Raw genomic sequence first — 14,743 nt, forward strand, 5'->3', positions numbered from 1 at the left:
TATCCATTCTTAGAGCATTGTGGAAATGAGTTATCAGTTGCTGAGTCGTCATATGAAGAAAGTTGCTGTTGTGTCTGCTGGGCCAATCTGTGAGTGTGTTGTATTGTAGGCCGTGGAGGGTTTGCTGGACCAGTACTCCATGAACTCCTTGACCAATACCGACCAGGAGATGCTGCTCCGATTCAGGGAGTGCCATCTTGTGGTGCTGAAAGGACTACAGGATGCCCGGGCGTATGGGCCACAGTGGGTCAACAAGGAGGTCACAAGGTCAGTACACGAGGTCACAGTGGAAATGTACAACTTTTGATTGGGGTACTGAGATGTTTCATTTTGAACATTAAGATTATTGAGATTACCACGGTTAAGATGGACAATGAAAAGGCAAAAGATTTAGTTCTAAACATTTATTGGATCAGTTTAGTTCACATTTAGCATTAAATTGATTAATTGCAGGTCTACATGTGTGTATAGGAAATCTTTATATAATACAGAATAACTAATTTTTATTATTAATCAATACCTCAATATGTTGTTATACATTTGACTGAGTCAGTATAATCGATGCTATAATTTCCAATTAATGACACGCCTAAAATGCTGTTCGCATGACCATCTCCAAGTGATGAGTCCCCCACCTGGAATTGAGTTGAGTTATATAGGTTTGGTTTGTCTAAAATCTGTCCTTAAATAGAAGCCCATTATTAGAATCATCAGTCCACTGAATGGTGACGATGTCACTTGAGGTGAGTATCCAAAACTGAACAAAGAAACGTGAGTCCGCATGAATCCACAGTAATTCTGTTAATATCAAGATTTCACCCGCTTAGAACACTAGGTGATTTCAGCAGCCCTTTCTTTCTGGATAATGGAGTTCAGTCTCAAGTGACACATTGTAACCACCTGTTCCTGTCTGCAGATGCTTGATCCAGTGCCGTGACGAGTTCAAGTACAACATAGATGCAGTGGACTGCCTCATCCGCAGCGGTCTGGTCAACCTGCAGCAGTACGACGTGTACCTGTCCCAGCTGATGGAGAACGGACTCAACCATGTGGCCGTCTCCTTCTCCATGCAGCTGGTCCAGCGCTTCTGTATCGATGACAAGCACAACAGCTCCGTCAGTGAGGTCAGTGCAGTCGCTGACTAGCGTGAAATTTGAAGGCAGCAGTCATGTCAACCATGTGTTGTGAACGTAACACTAAGATGACTAGGTCAAAACATTTCTTGAAAAAAGAATGGCTGGAATAAAAAAAAGGAAATGCCATTTAGAAACAGAATCTATTTAAAAAGATGGTCAATTAAAATCATTGTGTACATGGCGACTTGTCAGTGTCAAGTGGTATCAAGACTGATTCCTTGACGTATGGTTTGAATGTCAGAAAATTTCCCACCTTTTGGTGTTAATGTAGATAAATGGAGACTAACACTGGAGCTTTATGAAGTGAAGTTTATGGTGTAACGGCTTTCTTGTCCTCAGGCTGATTTCTACAACACAATAGAAGCTCTTGGTGCCATTGCGTCCCGATCAAGACAACACCCAGAAGGGTAAGTAGGACAATAGAGAGAGCTTGTTACATGTACAGAATGCTGAGTGTAGAGTTTAGGTCTTCTAGAGGGCTATGCCAGACTATCTGTCTTTGTCTTGAATGTTGATTCACTGTGGCTAGGTATTGACAGTTATGCAGTGGATAGCCAATTCTCAGTGGGGATTCTAGGTTAGAACATGCTGACCAAATGGATGAAGTGGTCAGGCTTTTGGTGACTGGGTCGATAGCATGTCATCGTACCGGCATGGATTATTGGCCACAATATCAATCCCTGGATTGGGCCTTAGACTCCATTAGTTACAGATTACCATCATATAGCTGTAATATTGCAAACAATTATTTTGACGAATGATCACCATAGTGATGTCCTGGTATTCAAGGAAGACTAGCCCCCTTTCCTCTATGCTTGTGATAAGAATAAACCTAAACTGGGATCTATTGTTGAGAATGTCGACCTGACTGACTGTTTTATCTTGACCTGATGACCCTGTTTAGAATTCACTGTGTCATACAGATTGAGTAAAGTATCCAGTTATGAATTTTAAGTACTACATTGGGATACCAATTGTATCACACCCATAGTATCGGGATACATATCATATCACAGCCCCACCATATTATACCTCATAGCAGTCATGCTTGAATAGGGGGCGGTGGGGTAGTCTAGTGGTTAAAGAGTTCGCTCGTCACGCCGAAGACCCGGGTTCGATTCCCGACATGGGTACAATGTGTGAAGCCCATTTCTGGTGTCCCCCGCCGCGATATTGCTGGAATATTGCTAAAAGCGGCGTAAAACCATACTCACTCACTCATGCTTGAATAGGGGGCGGTGGGGTAGCCTCGTGGTTAAAGCGTTCGCTCGTCATGCTGAAGGCCCTGGTTCAATTCTCCACATAGGTACAATGTGTGAAGCCTATTTCTGGTGTCCCCCAATGTGATATTGCTGGAATATTGCTAAAAGCAGCATAAAACCATACTCACTCACTATTCCAGCCTGTCAACACTGATTGAGATCATCCGTCAGAACAGTGATGGAGGACTCCTCGATCGAACACCAGGTGGCCCAACATCCATGATGCAGTCAGGAATCTCCCAAGCGCGAGAGTTTGACGACCCACCAGGCCTGAACGAGAAAACAGAGTATTTGCTGAGGGAGTGGGTCAACATGTACCACTCCCCTGCAGCTGGGCGGGACAGCACAAAGGCCTTTTCTGCTTTTGTTCAGCAGGTGGTACGATCAGTTTTGTTTGTGGTTGAACCCCTCATGTCTCACCCCTTTACTAGACAGCAGCTCATAGTGACCATTGCCTGCACACCACTCTCATAGTGACTTACATGTCCGTGACGGAAGGTTTGAAATCTGCTTTTACACTCACACCATACCACTCATCCTTTCAGCATTTCAGTGCCCTGCAGTACGATTGGACCAGTAGTGCGTCGTTATGAGTAGGATATTACTGCAGGCCGATTTTTTTTTGTCAATCTTGGTATTTTGTTACTATTCTCCAAGGTATCGTGTGTTGTCACATTGTGTACATGTTGTGCTGATTTATGTCAAGGGGATTCAAGGTTTTAAATGATTGTAAGCACTATATGGAAATGGAAAGGTGGTATTTCAGTGTTGCCAAAATGATATTGTAGGAAAATTCGGAAATTGTAATTTATACTTAATTCAGTATTGCTACAATCATAGTGTGATCATGTAGGGTGGAACAAGCAGCAGTAAGAGGTTTTGTAAGCTACTTCCAGATTATTTGATTTGTCTGTTGGAATGGGGAAATTATGCATTGTAGATTTGAACAAATAAGATAGTATCAATACTACTTTTTCACTCTTCATCACTTTGATAATAAAATAATCAGAATTATGCCTCAAAATATGTCTGGGTTATTTAACAGTAGGGATTGTTATGTAGGGTTGTGTTTCAGATATAATAATTGCTGGAATTTATTTTGTGGGGCACTGAAGTGACATTTCTAAACCTGTCCTCTCATTTTGTCTCTTCAAGAGAATAGTGGTACCTCCTATTTCTCCTTTACACAACAATCTGGCCACGTGAGTTCTGAGTTGCATGGCAGACAACACTAGATAATCATGCATGTACAACCTGCAGTCAACGCATTAACACACTAGCATTCAACTCTGCAGTAGGGCACAAAGTTTATGTATGTATGAATCTAACAGTTTGATCTTTGACTAAAATTGACATGAATGTTGCATGTCTGTAAAACTATTGTGCAATAACAAATAACTGTTCTGAACATAAGCCTAGTTCTATGAGGACGTTTTATTTTCATCCTTACCTGTTGCAGTAGGTCAAATATTTTATATAGCTCATTTCAAAACTCTGCTTCTTGATACGCTAAATGAAACCAGTTTCTATTTGTGACAGAAAATGTAAGATTCATACTATCAAAACTTCACATACAGCAATATGAAAAAACTACAAACTGGTCAGCTGTTCTTTCAGTCTATAGTAATAGGTACGTGTTTCTGTTTCTGTTAGATGCACCAGCAAGGCATCCTGAAGACAGATGATCTGATCACCCGCTTCTTCCGCCTGTGCACCGAGATGTGTGTGGACCTGTGTTACCGGGCTCTCAGCGAGCAGACCCACACAAGCCCTACACTCATCAGAGCCAAGTGTTTCCACACACTGGATGCGTTTGTCCGACTCATTGCGCTGCTGGTGAAGCACTCGGGGGATACGACCAACACGGTCACCAAGATCAACCTACTCAACAAGGTGGGGAGGAGGACTGGCTTTGTACCTGTTCGTGTTTACTTGTTTTGTCATACATGTAGAACAATGAGGATAAGATATAACCTTGTTAATAAAAGTATTAAAACACACAATAACTATAGTTACGTACCAAGGATGTTAAATGTGATTAATTACAGTGATAGATTTTACATTGTTTCAAAGACCTTGAAGAATTCATGACAGACTTAATTTATTTTATTTGTTGGTTGTGAAAATCAATCTTATTTGAACATTTGTGATGTTCATACTGCTTTTTAGGTCTTACGACTAATATATATAGTATGCTAGAAAAGTATATGCAAGCTGCTGCTTATAACCCAATTAAGAAAACCTTCAAAATGACAGTTCAACGCCTTGAAAAGCCTTGAAATTTTAGTATTCCTTATCTGTATGAACCTTGAATGGGTTCAAGTTATCGGTACGTTTGAGTTAATGGGGTTCAAAATAACGAGGTTCGACTGTATTTTGAAACCATAGCTTTCGATTTCCTGCAGCTTTTCCTTTCTGGTGTATGCAGATTGACATGGAGCATTTTGATCTGTGGTTCCAGGATGGTACTATCATGACATTTGTTATTCCTCATTGATTCCGAGTGATTTTTCTTGGTAAATGATCTAAACTGTGTAGTGGGTCCTATATGCAGTTAAAATGGCGGGGCTGAAGTCCTCACTAAATGAGGGTAACTTCAACACTTCAACATTTGGCAGCACTCTATCACATACTGTGACGCTCTGTCTACTGTATCACAATGCATGGGCAAGTTGTATGTAGAATAGAAACAGTAGTGTTGTGTACTTTCCAACAATCCACTGCAAGGAACTCATTTTCACTTTGGAGGATCATTTGCACTGGGGCATCTGTCCTTTCTGTCTGGTTTTTAAATAAATTAAGTAGTGTTGGGACAATGATTGCAAACTTACACAAAAAGATCCCAGAATTTAACCATTTAACGAAACTACATGTTAGAGTAAAATCACTCATTCCTACGACAATTATGAAAGCATTCATGTCATTTGTTGTCAAGTTCAACCAACCGTGGTTGTGATTTAGCAGTGTCAAACTGCACATTCTGTTTCAATAAACTTTATGGATGTTGAATCGATTTGAGCACCTGGAACACAGTAGGTTCATCTCGAAAATGAGTTGTTCTGTGCGATTTACAACAGACACTACTTGTTGAACCTTGCTGTCTGCTGTGTTCTACATGACCATTAGCTTCCACAGCAGGTTCTCATCCCTACATCCCCACATGCCCACATCCTAGTGGGAATTCTGGGTTAGAATAGGTCCCCAGCAACCTTTGCTGGTCATAAGGGGCGACCAAATTGATGGGTGGTCAGGCTAAGTGACTCGGTTGATGGCGTGTCATCGTACCCTGACAGCGTGGATCGCAATACCGATCACTGGATTGCCTGGTCCAGACTCGATTATTTACAGGCTGCAGTCATATGGCTGGAATATTGCTAAGTGCTGCATTAAACATCAAAGAAAGAAGCATCTCCTACTCACACATCCATATATATATATATTGCCTTCACTCACACTGGACGTCCCCTCTGCAGGTACTGGGAATAGTAGCTGGTGTGCTGCTTCAGGACCATGAAGTCCGGTACACTGAGTTCCAGCAGCTGCCTTATCACCGCATCTTTATCATGCTCTTCATTGAGTTGAATGCACCAGAACCCATCCTAGAGAGCATCAACTTTCAAGTGTTGGCAGCATTTTGGTAAGACACCTTTCTTACGTGGAATTGCGTGTACCACTGTAGTTTGATTATATGGTTGTCTGTAACTTGATTCCACAAGACTATGCTTCTACTATCTGAATAGGTTTTATGTCAATTATGACAGCAGTAAAATTTCTAAAGTCAGTGTTGGTTTCCCTGATGATTTTACATAAGATATGCTACTTCCCTCACCCATCTCTGACTATTGGAGTTTGTTTTCAGCCATGTGTTCCACATCTTGAGGCCTGGGAAAGCCCCTGGATTTGCGTATGCCTGGTTAGAGCTGGTCTCTCACCGTGTCTTCATCGGTCGGCTTCTGGCCCTCACACCTCAACAGAGGGTAGGTACCATTGCTGTGTATGGAATTTGATCATCGATGAATTGCCTTCTTGTTTCATGTCAGATGAGACCCGTGAAGATCCAGGGTAGAATAGGTCTTCAGCAACCCATGCTTGCCGTAATAGGTGACTATGCTTGTCGTAAAAGGCGACTAACGGGATCGGGTGGTTAGGCTCGCTGACTTGGTTGATGTGAGTCATCGTATCCCAGTTGCGTAGATCAGTGCTCATGATATCAATCACTGGATTGTCTGGTCCAGACTCGATTATTTACAGACCGCCGTCATATAGCTGGAATATTGCTGAGTGTGGCGTAAAACAACAAACAAACAAACAAACAATCATCTCAGATGAGTTTTCATGTTGTTGATGTACGTAACTCCCATGTTTCAGGGCTGGGGAATGTATGCTCAACTGTTGATTGACCTGTTCCGCTTCCTCTCTCCCTTCTTGAGGAATGCTGAACTGACAAAGCCGACACAGCTGTTGTACAGGGTAAGGAAGCAGTCCTTGTTTGTTATGAAGACAGTTTTTTTATTTCAACTTTGTTTGTGCTCGTACTTTTACCAAGCAAGTCTGACCCGTGAAGATCCGGTGAGAACAGGTCTTCAGGAACCCATGCTTGTTGAAAGAGGCGACAAACAGGATCGGGTGGTCAGGCTCGCTGATTTGGTTGATGCGTAATATCGTATCCCAGTATCATCGTATCATCGTATCATCGTATCATCGTATCATCATGCATATCATCGATTATTCACTGTCCACTGTCATATAGCAGGAGTATTGCTGAGTGCGACGTTCAAACAAACAAAAAACGAAACCAAGCAAGTCTTCTTCAAGTAGAAAATAATAACAATACTGGTGTTATTTGTTCAGGTCAGTGATTGCATATGTATTGTTGTTCAAGGTCAATGACTGCATATGTGTTACTGTTCAGGTCAGTGACTGCATATGTGTTACTGTTAAGGTCCGTGACTGTATATGTGTTACTGTTAAGGTCTGTGACTGCATATGTGTTACTGTTCAGGTCAGTGACTGCATATGTGTTACTGTTCAGGTCAGTGACTGCATATGTGTTACTGTTCAGGTCAGTGACTGCATATGTGTTACTGTTCAGGTCAATGACTGCATATGTGTTACTGTCCAGGTCAATGACTGCATATGTGTTACTGTTCAGGTCAGTGACTGCATATGTGTTACTGTTCAGGTCAGTGACTGCATATGTGTTACTGTTCAGGTCAGTGACTGCATATGTGTTACTGTTTAGGTCAATGACTGCATATGTATTGTACAGGTCAGTGACTGCATATGTGTTACTGTTCAGGTCAGTGACTGCATATGTGTTACTGTTCAGGTCAATGACTGCATATGTATTGTACAGGTTAGTGACTGCATATGTGTTATTGTTCAGGTCATTGACTGCATATGTGTTACTGTTCAGGTCAGTGACTGCATATGTGTTACTGTTTAGGTCAATGACTGCATATGTATTGTACAGGTCAGTGACTGCATATGTGTTACTGTTCAGGTCAGTGACTGCATATGTGTTACTGTTTAGGTCAATGACTGCATATGTGTTACTGTTTAGGTCAATGACTGCATATGTGTTACTGTATTATCTTGAGTATAGTGCACACTTTTTTCCCAAAAAACACAGCTGTGTAGGCATTATACACGCCATAATGAGTTTTGATGTTTTTTTACCCCAACGCATAGACATTATCGTGAGCATGTAAAACCGGAAATACCATGTCAACAAATCCGTACTGAAGTACGCAAATTAATCATGTATATCTGGACTTATGTTTGTAAATTATTTCATTAATTTTATTCAAAATTCCTTTTAATATTGTTTTAATTAATTTCGGCGAAATCATGTGGACAACTCACTGTTAATAACAGCAACCACGATGGTGACTGGTCCAATTGTTTTGTGTGAAAAAATAACCGGCAGTCGCAATCACCTGCAACTAAGTGTTTCGCTAAGGGTTATTATTATTTTATATATATTTAAGCTGCAACTAAAATAACATGATATTGGAATATATTATTCCTGATAAAAAACTAGTTCAGATACAATTTTTCCCGATCCTTGCATTAAAATCCTTTAAAGTTATATTATTGAGTATGTTTTAACTAGATCACCAGTAGATTCCAAGAAAACGTGTGTACAGCTGATTGCTGTTTCTTAATCCATCGATGTAAGACAATGCCAAGCAGAACACAAAATACAATTTAAACCGTAGATCAACATGTCTGGTGATTTTGTATCTCAAATTTGTTCTGATCAAGTTTCTTATCACACGATTGTTTACCGGAATTAGCTGAAGGGGTACGGTGTAATTTATTTTTGCGTCTAATATTCGAATTTTTCTTTTTTCTCCAAAATACTGAATCCACTAGAGGGGGTGCACACTATACTCAAGAAAATACGGTACTGTTCAGGTCAATGACCGCATATGTGTTACTGTCCAGGTTAATGACTGCATATGTGTTACTGTTCAGGTCAATGACTGCATATGTGTTACTGTTCAGGTCAATGACTGCATATGTGTTACTGTTCAGGTCAATGACTGCATATGTGTTACTGTTCAGGTCAATGACTGCATATGTGTTACTGTTCAGGTCAATGACTGCATATGTGTTACTGATCAGGTCCGTGACTGCATATGTCTTGTTCAGATCAATGACTGCATATGTGTTTTGTTTAGGTCAGTTACTGCATGTGTTCTTCTGGTCAGTGACTACATATGTACTTTTGTTGCAGGGAACATTACGAGTCCTGTTGGTCCTGCTGCATGATTTCCCAGAATTCCTCTGTGATTATCACTATGCATTCTGTGACGTCATCCCACCCAACTGCATTCAGATGCGCAACCTCATTCTTAGTGCTTTCCCCCGCAACATGCGGCTGCCAGACCCCTTCACCCCCAACCTGAAGGTGGACACCCTGCCTGACATCACACATCCCCCTCGCATCCTCACCAACTTCGTCAACATGATTCAGCCAGCTTCATTCAAAAAGGTAGGCAGGGATTAACCTGGGACCTTGGGTCTCTCAGTCTTGCTCTTAGGGGGCCTCAGTCATGGACATGGGGGACCCATAGTAACCACAGTACCAACAACAAGTGACATATTAAGTATTTATGAAGTCTTATGCTGGTCATGGATGGGGTTTACCTTGGATGAAACCCAACTGAGTAACTCAGAGAAAACAATTGAACGTGGATAGTAAAATGTAGGATGATAATGTTTAGTCGATAGTTGAGGACTTGCTGTGAAGGTCAGATGTCATTTACTGAAATATTTTCAAATTGTGTTGATGTATTTAACAAAAATATATGACTCAAACTATTAATTAGAAAAAGTTTACATGTCCATTGGATATTAGCTTCCCTTCATTTATGTTAGGTTTTGGACAAATTAGTTTCGATTTTCGATGTTAGGTTTTGGACAAATTAGTTTCGATTTTCGATGTTAGGGTTTGGACAAATTAGTTTCAATTTTCGTTATAGCAGGGAAAATAATTATATGTCTGATTTGCTTTGATTATCAGGACTTGGACTCTTATTTGAAGACAAGGACTCCCATATCCTTCTTGTCTGAACTGAGGAGCAGTCTACAGGTGGGTGGCATGAGTGGCGTTTGGCTACCAACACTCAAGAGTAATCGATGAAAGTAACTCGACAAGCCTGATGGCTTGTTGCTTCCTTGCACCAACACTATAGGGCTTCCAGTTCTTCAACCGTCCTTTCTTGATAGTGCTCTCATTATCATCCACCTGTCTGTTTGGTACAGATTGCAGGGGTCAATTAAACTGCTGCCCCGTTGGCCCGTGGCCAGTTAAAAATACAAAAGGCTTGCTGTAGTATAAAGCTAATGGCCTGTCTGGCTAGTCAAAATTTCACCCGTTCTCTGTTTGTTTTAATTTTTTTAATTCGACACAGCTCGTGAATCATGTAATTTCGATGAGAAAATATTGATGGGGATGAGGTCCTGTGATTGGTTGGCTCAAATATCATCTCAGTTTGGAGAAGGGCTAGTAACTTTTGAAATGAGCAAGCCCAGCTGGCTGCGCTGGCTACGTATAAATTTTGTTGTATGAAAGATCAATTGCCCTGCCAGGGCACTTAGTTTGCTTTTTAGATCCTAGATAAATCTGTAGAGATGTTATAAATACCATGTGTTTGTTGGGTGTAGTGGTGATGCAGTCCATGATGTTTTCAGTCCAATGAGCCAGGCTGCCACTACAACATCCCCCTGATCAATGCACTGGTCCTGTACGTGGGCACGCAGGCCATCCAGTTCATACACACCAAGGGACAGACACCGGCTATAAGCACTATAGCTCCTTCATCACACATGGACATCTTTCAGAATCTCGCCGTCAACCTTGATACAGAAGGTTAGTCGCAGATGTTTATTACAGATTGGGTACAGAAAACTTGTTTCAGACATGAGAATTTACTTCGGATTCCTGGAATTCTTTGATTTTTTCCTCTCACAATGATGTAAAATGCACTTATTTTAATTCTTGTTTTTAAAATGTTCTTTGGGGAGGCGGGGGATGTTGCATGCCCCCAAACCCCCCTAGTTTGGCAAGATTGGCGATGATCCTCCAAAAACAAGTTTTGCAGTTCTCGTGTCTATTTTCTGAAAGTTTAAGTAAGAACTGTATTGTAAATTCTCTATTCTTCTGAAGCAGATTAGACCCAGTGAGCCCAGTTTGCAATCATTAAGGATAGATACACAGAGATTATAGAGATTGTGAAGGTAGAAACTAGCTTGTTATTGTTCTTTTGTAGGTCGGTACCTGTTCCTGACAGCGATAGCCAACCAGCTGCGCTATCCCAACAGTCATACTCACTACTTCAGCTGCACGCTGCTCTACCTGTTTGTGCAGGCCAACAATGAGCAGATCCAGGAACAAATCACAAGGTAGGAAACCATGCTGGACCTTCGTCAGTACTTCATGGATCGGAATACACAATGTTCATCCTGTCACCCATGGATACATACTGCCACTATGATGTAAAAGTGTGTGTCTATTGTCGGGTTATTTAATGATTGTTTTGTTTTTGTTTGTTTGATGCGCACTCAACAATACTCCAGCTTTGTGATGGCATTTTTTGAAAATTAAGCCTGGATCACACAATACAGTGTTTGGCTTCATCAGCATTGATCCAAACAATAGGGATACAGTGACTTGCAATCAACTAAGTCAAAGAGCCTGACCACCCGATTCATTTAGTTGCTTGTTTCGACAAGTAGTGCCCACTGAGGACCTATTTGCTTACCCATGGGTTGACCTCACCACTGCTACACGGGGAGATGATTTAGCTCACACTTGTGTTATTTCAGATTCATAGTGTCACTGTACCTATACGGTTTGTTTGATGGTCACACCACTTGTTCCTCTTAGCTTGCTGCTATATATGTGAACAATATGACCAAGTCTTGCCCTGTTTCTTCATCAGGCAGGGATGCAACCTGAAACATGTACTAGACCAAACAGTGATAACATATAGGACTGCCCCTAAAGACTGAAATTGTACTTTCCCTTGAGATGTCATAAACACCAGACACACTTACTTGGGCTAGAAAGTTGGATGCCAGTTTGCATCTCTGTATTGGTACTAGCATCTGTACCGAAACATCTCTTTGAATAATAAGTTGAAATATAGTTGAATAAATAAGTTGAAATCTGTTGGTCAGCTGCATTCATTGATACTACATAATGACAGTTACAGACTAGTTCAAAAGCTTGATGTCAGATAAACTCGGGACTTAACATTTTGAGAATTAAGTTTTGGGGGTGTAAAGGGGTATGTCTCAAAACTTAAGGAATTAGTATTTTATTCGACATCAAACTTTTGAACTGGTCCCTTCAAGACATCTTGAAGTATGACATTCAGAAATATAACCGATCTTGTTTGGTGTCTGATGTATGCTAGTATGTTCCAGTTGAACTACATTGTTATGATACAGTTGAGAATTGTTCAAGAGTGTCAGTTTATTAACAAAGGACATATTTCAGGTTGGTGCAGGTCAGCAAAGGTACTTACTGATCTGTGTTTTTCGTTATTTCAGAGTGCTACTTGAACGTCTGATTGTCAACCGGCCTCACCCATGGGGTCTTCTCATCACATTCATTGAGCTCATCAAAAACTCCACATTTAAGTTCTGGAGTCATGAGTTTGTCCACTGTGCACCGGAGATTGACAAGTAAGTACTATCTTCACGATCCGGATATTGACATATGTCGTACCAAAAGTAAGTCCAAAATAATAGGCAGTGGCATGTTCTGTTATGTTGTTTGGTATTGTTGAATAGATAACTCATTTTGTGACAGTTATCTTAATGTGCACAGGGGCACGGGCTGTCCTGTTGTCAGAGGCACCGCAATTCACCGGCAGTCCCTAGGGCATGCCATAAACTTATGATTGTGGGTTCGAATCCTGGTTCACCCTGATCAGGATTGTCCACAGCATACCCATGCTCATGGTTCTCACGAGAGACCTCTTGGGCTTTTCTCCAACATTATGCTGATACGCCATGATGTAGCTGGAATACTGTTTAAAGCAGGATTAAACTTCCAACTCAATTGCACTGTCCACCTCACTATTCTGATTTCTGTTCAGGGAAAAGTCATCTGAATTCAGATTTAGCATCCCCTGAATATTACATGAACGCAAACTGACATGTATGAATTTGATAAAACAAGCTCAGATTATTGTACTTGAAAAGTTGGTTGAGATGGTTAGATTTACTCAAAAAACAATATATACATATATATTTTTGTGTGTTCAATTTAGTGGACCTTTAACATTAACTAGTCTTTCTTGCAGGCTTTTCGAGTCTGTGGCTCGATCCTGTATGCAGCCAAAACAGACCGGCAACTCACGGGAACCTGAGACAGCTGAGGTTCACTAGCCAGAAACTGTTTTCCAATATTGGTTCAAACTTTTGGAGCTTGATCAACTTGTGTGAGACACATGGCGTCACAGTTAGCCAGCATTCTGGAGTGTTCATTTAGTCTGCAGCCGTATCAACCCTCTCACCAGTGATGCTACTTCCCCCTTCATCCTCACCACCAAACTGACCGGTCCAGGACCCTGCTCAGACTGTGTGGATGGTGTGTGTCCTTCACCTTGGGATTCTTTGTGTGGCTGGGACTAGTGACACAAGTGATTGTGCATTATCACTACAAATAAGGCTCTTCGCCTACTTGCAAATATTTTCTTGTGTGTACATTTTGATGGAATTATGAAAAGAATCAAAGATGTAAGAAAGTGTCCATTTGCTATTTTTTCTTCCCTTGGGTTCATCCACTGTATAGTCATGTGTACAATTTGTTCATCATGCATAGGGAGCGCTGGACCCGGACTGGCTCAGCTACGGAACTCCTCACTATAGAGGTGAAATTGTTAATTTAATAATTATGTCGACAGATGGCGACAATAAATGTTACTGATGTTTTAAAGACAGAATCACTGGACAATGGAGTATGATTTGAAGTGTTGATTTGTTGTTATCGTAGAAATAAAATATATTGCTTGCAGTAATTCGGAACTTTGTTGTATGTCATTGTTAGATGGAGAAAAGGGTGAGACTGTACACATTGACCATTGTTTTACTAATCTCATGGTAAACATGGGACTTTAACCAGTACTCATGTCTGCAGAGCACAGATATTTAACTGGGTCTACCCCAGGGGTATTATATTTTGGGGGGGTTCCAAGGTATGAACAGTGGAGTCCCAGGCTGGTGGCATGTTTCACAGGGATAGACACCAAGCCTTTTAAAAAAAGGCTGTCGGTCGGACACGTTGAGGAATCATATTTACATGTCTTTGGGTATGGGAGTAAATTTTGTTTTATGATTTTTAAACTTATCCAATATTTATTCAGTATGTACAAGATACTGTAAAAGCATAGGGTGGGAAGGCCATTCCCTCGAGGATGGTTGGTGGACGTGACAGTCTGCTATGACGTTGTGGATCCCACATCTTCCCGAGGCAAGAGAGTTTCCACCCTTGCCGAACTTTGCAGGAATTCCTGGGCTCGATCGTAGCACCACCAGTGGCTATGACGAGTTAAGTCATTTCTATGCCTCTCCTGTGGTCCATAAGATTCCACCTCTCGTATCACTTGCATTTGCTTAAAAAAACATGGCGGCGCCCAGTCCAGACGATCTGATCGATAATAAAGATTTTTATTGTGATAAAATGGGTTTTACATCGCGAAGTGCATCAAATCACGTGAGAATCTTTATTAAAACAACATGAAAAGATTTTGCAAATATCTGTTGACAACGAGTTGGTGGTGCACCTACTTTGCAAATCCTGCAATCGAACGAAGAGAGCTCAAT

The 14,743-nt window shown here is 41.1% G+C and overlaps 1 protein-coding gene across 8 annotated transcripts in view; it reads left to right on the forward strand.

Moving 5' to 3' along the window:
* The window catches only part of LOC139453976 (CCR4-NOT transcription complex subunit 1-like), a 48,001-nt gene extending 34,067 nt beyond the window's left edge, over positions 1-13,934 (forward strand). For 4 of the 8 annotated variants that reach the window (XM_071235436.1, XM_071235441.1, XM_071235439.1 and 1 more), the window contains exons 37-50: positions 110-267; positions 917-1,124; positions 1,476-1,543; positions 2,539-2,776; positions 4,052-4,291; positions 5,872-6,035; positions 6,258-6,375; positions 6,767-6,868; positions 9,141-9,398; positions 9,930-9,998; positions 10,601-10,778; positions 11,179-11,311; positions 12,464-12,598; positions 13,210-13,934. In XM_071235436.1, the coding sequence (XP_071091537.1) occupies positions 110-267; positions 917-1,124; positions 1,476-1,543; positions 2,539-2,776; positions 4,052-4,291; positions 5,872-6,035; positions 6,258-6,375; positions 6,767-6,868; positions 9,141-9,398; positions 9,930-9,998; positions 10,601-10,778; positions 11,179-11,311; positions 12,464-12,598; positions 13,210-13,306 (2,166 nt within the window). In that variant the 3' untranslated portion in view covers positions 13,307-13,934. The remainder of the gene's footprint in view (positions 1-109; positions 268-916; positions 1,125-1,475; positions 1,544-2,538; positions 2,777-4,051; positions 4,292-5,871; positions 6,036-6,257; positions 6,376-6,766; positions 6,869-9,140; positions 9,399-9,929; positions 9,999-10,600; positions 10,779-11,178; positions 11,312-12,463; positions 12,599-13,209) is intronic. The other 4 variants (XM_071235440.1, XM_071235443.1, XM_071235438.1 and 1 more) reach the window with 3 other exon arrangements.
* The last annotated feature ends 809 nt before the right edge of the window (positions 13,935-14,743 follow it).

Source organism: Haliotis cracherodii, unplaced genomic scaffold (assembly GCF_022045235.1).
Source record: "Haliotis cracherodii isolate W230 unplaced genomic scaffold, xgHalCrac1.p SCAF_10, whole genome shotgun sequence".
Lineage (NCBI taxonomy): Eukaryota > Metazoa > Mollusca > Gastropoda > Lepetellida > Haliotidae > Haliotis > Haliotis cracherodii.